The sequence below is a fragment of the Heptranchias perlo genome, chromosome 35 (assembly GCF_035084215.1).
Source record: "Heptranchias perlo isolate sHepPer1 chromosome 35, sHepPer1.hap1, whole genome shotgun sequence".
NCBI classification, from domain to species: domain Eukaryota; kingdom Metazoa; phylum Chordata; class Chondrichthyes; order Hexanchiformes; family Hexanchidae; genus Heptranchias; species Heptranchias perlo.
This window is the reverse complement of record NC_090359.1, coordinates 17,530,348-17,537,946: the sequence shown is the minus strand read 5'-3', so window position 1 is coordinate 17,537,946 and position 7,599 is coordinate 17,530,348. Positions and strand designations below refer to the sequence as shown.

General features: G+C 46.1%; 1 protein-coding gene across 1 annotated transcript; it reads right to left on the bottom strand.

Moving 5' to 3' along the window:
• Positions 1-5,519: 5,519 nt before the first annotated feature.
• LOC137302151 (zona pellucida sperm-binding protein 3-like) lies at positions 5,520-6,597 on the bottom strand. The gene is made up of 6 exons (XM_067971820.1): positions 6,511-6,597; positions 6,299-6,425; positions 6,139-6,218; positions 5,935-6,056; positions 5,728-5,862; positions 5,520-5,645 (listed from the first exon to the last, which is right to left on the bottom strand). Exons 3-6 carry the CDS (start codon positions 6,165-6,167, stop codon positions 5,527-5,529), a joined length of 405 nt encoding a protein of 134 aa, XP_067827921.1. The 5' UTR covers positions 6,168-6,218; positions 6,299-6,425; positions 6,511-6,597; the 3' UTR covers positions 5,520-5,526.
• Positions 6,598-7,599: the final 1,002 nt, after the last annotated feature.

The following is a 7,599-nucleotide window of genomic DNA, read 5'->3' as shown; positions in this document are numbered from 1 at the left end:
GTGCAGCGCGGCCTGTCTCACAGATGGGGCCTTTTCTCCGCCGCTCTGCATTGTGGGAGATTCGGCCGCCATGACGGGCCCGGGTCACCGAGTTCATCCAATCACAGGTGAAGCTTCCCGGATTGGTGGAACCGACAGAGTGCAGGTGGTCTGTGGAGCGAGAGAATCTCTGAGAAGAGGGGCAGCCAATTGGGGAAATCACAGGAGGTGGTGACCGGTCATAAACCCAATCGGTGAATGACGGATTGAACCAAGGAAAGGAATGAAGAAACTCGACTGGGACCTGTGGGAACAGGCGGACTAATAAATTTAACCCGTGTCCAGTTCAGGTCACCACATTACAGGAAAGATGGGATTGGACCAGAGAGGGTCCAGAGGAGATTTACAAGGATGGTCCAGGACTGGAGAATTTTAGCTGTGAGGAAGGATTGGATCGGCTGGGGTTGTTTTCATTGGAACAGAGGAGGCTGAGGGGGGGATTTAATTGAGGTGTTTCAATTATTGAGGGACAGACGAACTGCATCACTTCCAAAACAGCAGCTCACCACCACCTTCTCAAGGGCAATTTCGGATGGGCAATAAATTCTGGCCTTGCCAGCAAAGCCCACATCCCATGAACAAATAAAAAAAGGATATTAAGGTCCTATTTCCCTTAGCAGAGAGGCCAATAACCAGGGGGCATATATTTCAAGTAATTGGTAGAAGGATTAGAGGGGATCTGTGGATAAATTTTTTTCAACCAGAGGGTGGTGTGAGTATGGACCTTACTGGCTGAAAGGGTGGTAGAGGCAGAAACCCACATCGCTTTTTAAAAATACTTGGATGTGCACTTGAAGTGCCGTCACCTGCAAGGCTGCGGACCAAGACCAAGAGTGCGATTAGGCTGGAGAGCTCTTTTTCAGCTGGCACTGACACAATGGGCCGAATAGCCTCCTTCTGTGCTGTAAATTTCTATCATTCCATAACCCCTTGGGTCAAATGTGACATGGCAAAAGATACATGTTTATGGTTCAAAAAAAATCTTTACAGAGAGGGAAGGGACAATGTAGAGTTCTGCCCGACAGTGTTATTGACAGAGACTCCATGAATTATTTTAAACGGGAGTATAGAAACATAGAAAATAGGAGCAAGAGTAGGCCATTCAGCCCTTCGGGCCTGCTCCACCATTCAAAATGATCATGGCTGATCTTCTAACTCAGTATCCTGTTCCCGCTTTTCCCCCTTACCCCTTTACCATTAATAAATATATCTACCTCCTTCTTGAATACATCTAATGACTTGGCCTCCACTGCGTTCTGTGGTAGAGAATTCCACAGGTTCACCACCCTCTGAGTGAAGAAATTTCTCCTCATCTCTGTTCTAAATGGCATACCCCGTATCCTGAGACTGTGACCCCTGGTTCTGGACTCCCCAGCCATCGGGAACATCCTCCCTGCATCTAGTCCTGCTGGAATTTTATATGTTTTGATGAGATCACCTCTCATTCTTCCAAACTCTACTGAATATAGACCTAGTCGACCCAATCTCTCCTCATACATCAGTCCTGCCATCCCAGGAATCAGTCCGGTAAACCTTCATTGCACTCCTTCCATGGCAAGGACATCCTTCCTCAGATAAGGAGACCAAAACTGCACACAATACTCCAGATGTTGTCTCACCAAGACCCGTATAACTGCAGTAAGACATCCCTGTTCCTATACTCAAATCCTCTTGCAATGAAGGCCAACATACCATTCGCCTTCCTAACTGTTTGCTGCACCTGAATGCTCGCTTTCAGCGACTGGCGGACAAGGACACCCAGGTCTTGTTGCACCTCCCCTTTTCCAAATCTATCTCCATTCAGATATAATCTGCCTTTCTGTTTTTACAACCAAAGTGGATAACCTCACATTTATTCACGTTATATTGCATCTGCCATGTTCTTGCCCATTCACACAACTTGTCTAAATCACATTGGAACCTCTTTCCATCCTCCTCACAGCTCACATTCCACCCCAGCTTTGTGTCGTGTCCAGGGACCTTGGAACAGAGGAACATTAAATTGGATGAGGAGCAAGAGGAAAGTCACCTGTTTCTGTACTGTAAGATCCTAAGCTTCATTGAGAATGAATTCTTTAAGCATTCCTACATAGTATTTTTTTGCAACATTGTAAACAAAATCCCAAAGTAGTTCTCCTGGTGTCCTGGCCAGTATATCTAGTTTGTAAAGTCTCCCTGAAATGTTTACATGTAAATCAGACAACAGTCAGAAGAGGGTAGGATGGACCTACACTACACTTGAATGTATTGTCATCTATTGGGTTTAAAGTTTCCGAACACTATTTATCAATAGTGTGAGGAAGCTCAGAGTGAAAGTGAGGAGGGGCCGTCTGACTGCAGTTTCCACTGGAAGAAAAATCACCTTCAGTGTGTACAGTGAGCAGAAATGAATTGCTATTGTTAAAAGTTCCCACTAACTTATTGTTATTCTACTTTAACAGAACAAGCCTGGATCTCCTGCTATGTTTAAACACTAAACTTCAGTGATTATAGCTCAAGTAAAATATTACCATGATTTGATTTAAATGGAGGCGTGGTCTCCACCTGCCAAAGAATGTTGTCTGAAGCGAGGGTGTTTACTGCTAACAGCTCCCATCCTGTTTAGTAGGCCCCCTGAATGTCTGATTTACCAAAAAGAAAAACCCAGCTCAGTAAAGTTAAACATTCTCTTATTAATCTGAAGAACATTTTATGAACAAATTTCAATATTTCAAAGTAAAGGGTGTCCCAGACATGGATTGGGCCCAATTCACTGTAAAGTTATAAAAACAGCCAGTTTAGCGACCAGGGGACATAACCTAAAAATTAGAATCAGGACTTTCAGGAGTGAAGTTAAGAGACACTTCTGCACGCAAAGAGTGGGAGAAGTTAGGAACACTCTTCCACAAAGAGCAGTTGATGCTCGCTCAATTGTTAAATCTATTATCACAGAATAAAATTTTGTTAACCAAAAGGTAAGTGATATGACTAAGGCAGGTATATGGAGTTATAGAGTCATAGAGTTATACAGCACGGATAGAGGCCCTTCGGCCCATCGTGTCCGCGCCGGCCATCAAGCCCAGTCTAATCTAATCCCATATTCCAGCATTTGGTCCGTAGCCTTGTATGCTATGGCATTTCAAGTGCTCATCCAAATGCTTCTTGAATGTTGTGAGGGTTCCTGCCTCCACAACCCTCTCAGGCAGTGAGTTCCAGACTCCAACCACCCTCTGGGTGAAAAAGTTCTTTCTCAAATCCCCTCTAAACCTCCCACCTTTTACCTTGAATCTATGCCCCCTTGTTATAGAACCCTCAACGAAGGGAAAAAGCTCCTTAGTATCCATCCTATCTATGCCCCTCATAATTTTGTACACCTCAATCATGTCCCCCCTCAGCCTCCTCTGCTCCAAGGAAAACAAACCCAATCTTCCCAGTCTCTCTTCATAGCTGTAGCGCTCCAGCCCTGGTAACATCCTGGTGAATCTCCTCTGCACCCTCTCCAAATCGATCACATCCTTCCTGTAGTGCAGCGACCAGAACTGCACACAGTACTCCAGCTGTGGCCTGACCAGTGTTTTATACAGCTCCATCATAACCTCCTTGCTCTTATATTCTATGCCTCGGCTAATAAAGGCAAGTATCCCATATGCCTTCTTTACCACCTTATCTACCTGTTCTGCCGCCTTCAGGGATCTGTGAACTTGCACACCAAGATCCCTCTGACCCTCTGTCTTGCCTAGGGTCTTCCCATTCATTGTGTATTTCCTTGCCTTGTTAGTCCCTCCAAAGTGCATCACCTCGCACTTTTCCGGGTTAAATTCCATTTGCCACTGTTCCGCCCATCTGACCAACCCATTGATATCGTCCTAAGACTGAGGCTATCCTCCTCGCTATTTACCACCCTACCAATTTTTGTATCATCAGCGAACTTACTGATCATACCTTTTACATTCATATCCATGTCGTTAATGTAGACCACAAACAGCAAGGGCCCCAGCACAGATCCCTGTGGTACCCCACTGGCCACAGGCTTCCAGTCACAAAAACAACCTTCGACCATCACCCTCTGCCTTCTGCCACTAAGCCAGTTTTGTATCCAAAGTGCCAAGGCACCCTGGATTCCATGGGCTCGTACCTTCTTGACCAGTCTCCTGTGGGGGACTTTATCGAAGGCCTTACTGAAATCCATGTATACCACATCCACTGCGTTACCCTCATCCAGACGCCGAGTCACCCCCTCAAAAAATTCAATCAAATTAGTCAGACATGATCTTCCCTTGACAAAGCTATGTTGACTATCCCTGATTAATCCTTGCTTCTCCAAGTGGAGACTAATTTTGTCCTTCAGAATTTTTTCCAATAATTTTCCTACCACTGATGTTAGGCTCACTGGCCTGTAGTTCCCCGGTTTTTCCCTACTCCCCTTCTTGAATAATGGTACTACATTAGCGGTTCTCCAGTCCTCTGGCACATCCCCTGTGGCCAGAGAGGTTCTGAATATATGTGTTACAGCACCCCCAATCTCCTCCTTTGCCTCACACAGTAGCCTGGGATACATTTCGTCCGGGCCTGGGGATTTATTCATTTTTAGGCCTGCTAAAACCGCCAATACCTCCTCCCGCTCGATGTTATGTCACAGATCAACCATGATCTCATTGAATGGTGGACCAGGCTCAAGGGGCGAAATGGCCTAATCCTGTTCCTGTGACCACCCCTCAAATACAGTGAACGATAAATAATGTAATCTGAAAATAGGACTAACTACATACAATAAAATCCTGAGGGCCTGTCGTGAGGGGAAGCTGAAGATATCGAAACTTCAGCCTGTGCTCACAAGAAGACAGGTGAAATTCACATCCAACAGAGTTAAAACACAACCGCTGGGCTCCCCATCCCTCACACTCTCACTGTGCCTGTACCCAATGGGCACAACATTGCCTCCGGTGCACACATTTACACTGAGCATTTGAAATCTACCCGGAGTCCCAGCACCACTAAACAAGAATCTTTACACCAGGGGCAGAGATCTTCAATCTTGGAAGAGAGTTCCAAGGCCACTGACTTTCAATTGTATTGGTGTTTGGACAATTAGATCCGAACGGGAAAGTTTAACTGGAGTTTGGAGCCCGTGTGGGGATTCAAGTGATCAATGACTGCAGAGCACCAAGGGAATGATTGGGCAGTCAACCAGGCGGCACCAGTACCTCAGGCCAGTCCCACTGTCCCTTTAAAGTTCATTGACCTGCACAATGAGGGCCTGGCAAGCCTTCACCCATTGCTGCAGCCATCCCTGGACTGGGTCTGGATACACTATTACCAACCATTCTGCAACTACTTACATGGACTCATTAAAACCTATTTCACTAACAGGAGGAACTGTGGAGGAGTGCAGAGTGTTACGAACAGTATTGAGCACGCATTGCATGCTGATTGGAGCCAGATAATGAAAAATGAGCAACCAGCCATTAGAAGATACAAGTAGTCACTGATTTATTGGTCATTTGATAACTAGTTGAACTGGGTGCGCTTGTGTTTCCTGTACAGAAACAAGGCGATCAAAGAGGCAGAGATCAGAGATACAGCAGTCACAGTCAGGGCCAGGATCAGGACCACCTCAGACGCCACACCTAAAAAGGAACAAGAAACCAATGGTCAGTGAGGGAAGGAAATACTGAGGGGAAAATGGAAACTAGCAGTCGGCCAACTCACCACCCGGAGACCTCTCCTGCATCCTTTGCTCAACCTCATTAAGGGGCTCAGTTGCCACATCTGTCACATAAGGATCCAGAATGACCAGGGGTCCAAGTGAGGCCTCACCCTCCCACTTCAATTCAGCATCACTCTCTGCAATATCAAACATTCCAGTTAGAGAGGGTAAAGGGTGACCTCCAACAATCAAGAGGATCAGTGTCCTACCAGGTCCAGGTACAAGATCCCTCCTTCCTCTGGAATCAAGTAGGAATTCCCTTGTGGCACCGCAGTTGCCCAGATGACAACAGGTACACACGTCATTGGTCGATTCTTCCAATGGGGTCCAGCTAAACCAGAGAATCAGTTTATCAACCAGGTTGTCCATCACCCTTTAATACAACACATCCCTGAGCAAGAGAGGGAACTTACATATTCTGGAAAGTACAAGCTTTGTTCATGGAATCTCTCCGATCCACTGCAGCAACTTTCAGGTGACAGGTGATGAAAATCTGAGGGACACATTCAATACAAGTTGTTATTTAGTGACCTCCTCCCAACATGGGGAACCCAATGTTTGGCGTCCTCTTACCAAGGAACGGTCATCTCCAAAGAAGCGGAACGCATCCAGGTCAAACTGGAGTTTGTCCAGCTCACGTTCACCTCTTGGCAACACAAAGGTTGAAAAGGAGTCCTCAGCTTTGCTGTCCAGGAGGCAACTGAAGAAAGATTAAAAAAGGGACAAAGTGAATAAAGTGAACCTATTGAGACATAACCAGCTGGAGAAAGCAGAGAGCTCCTTACCCATGGTAGTCAATGATGTTGTATCTTGGGGTGGAATCCTTGTCTGGGCTCAATGTAGCTGCACAGCTGTCAATGTAGAGCTTCAAGGGCATTGGTCATTGAAACAGAGGCCTCAATGTGAATGAGGTCACCCAGGTAGTAGACAGTCGAGGTGCGCTCTGTAAGCCAGTCATCTGAAGTACAAGAGGACAAGGGTTGGAGACAGTGGGTGTAACTCCCAGTGAGAAACGACAGAAAAGCACTCGCCATCCACCCATCACACACCGTTCATAAGACGCAGTGAGAATGACAGAAGCCCTTCTCCAGACTTGGTCGAGCTGAATGGGATCCAGGTGGGCTTGATAGGGTCACTGCTCACATTGCCCTTCCTGGAAGGACAGTAGATAATTTCAGGACAACTTCATAGAACTGCACCTGCTGTAGACCTTATTTGCCACAGAGGAAAGATTCTTACCTAAAATAGTGGCACTCAATGGGAATGATGGCTCCATTAGTTCTCACAATGACAGATCCACGAGCATTTGGGGTGTGGTTCAGGTGGGTGGTGTAGACCAGGAAATCTCCAGCCATCTGAAAGACATCAGGTTCAGGAATGAAGAGCTGGTCTCATTGGACAAAAGCTATTTCTGGTCATTTTCCTGCCCTGTTGAGCAGCAGTTTGAGGAGTTTCAGTTGTTCCTCAATGACACATGATTGAAGCAGCTCCACCATTGGTTGAAGTTGCCTGGAGCAGCCTCTGTTACTCGACTCAGTCCACCTTCTATTACAGGGGACTTCAGGCCTGCAGTCAGAAACCCTGAAATGATTGGCACTGCCAGATTTGATGAGCATTCTTTCCCATATAGAATAGAGCTTTCACCTTAAGGGGCTTCAAGTTACCCCTGATATGGAGCACAAAACACATCACTTTTAAACCTCATCTGTGTCCATTAAAACAAGGGGATTGGCAGGTGTAATAACCAAAAGTGGAGTTCCCCTTTAATACATTGGGATACAATTATTATTCCACTTGTTTCATCATTTAAGAGCAGTCTCAACAGGAACTTCCACACTGAACATTCATTGACCACAAGTTGAGGCAACAGGCCA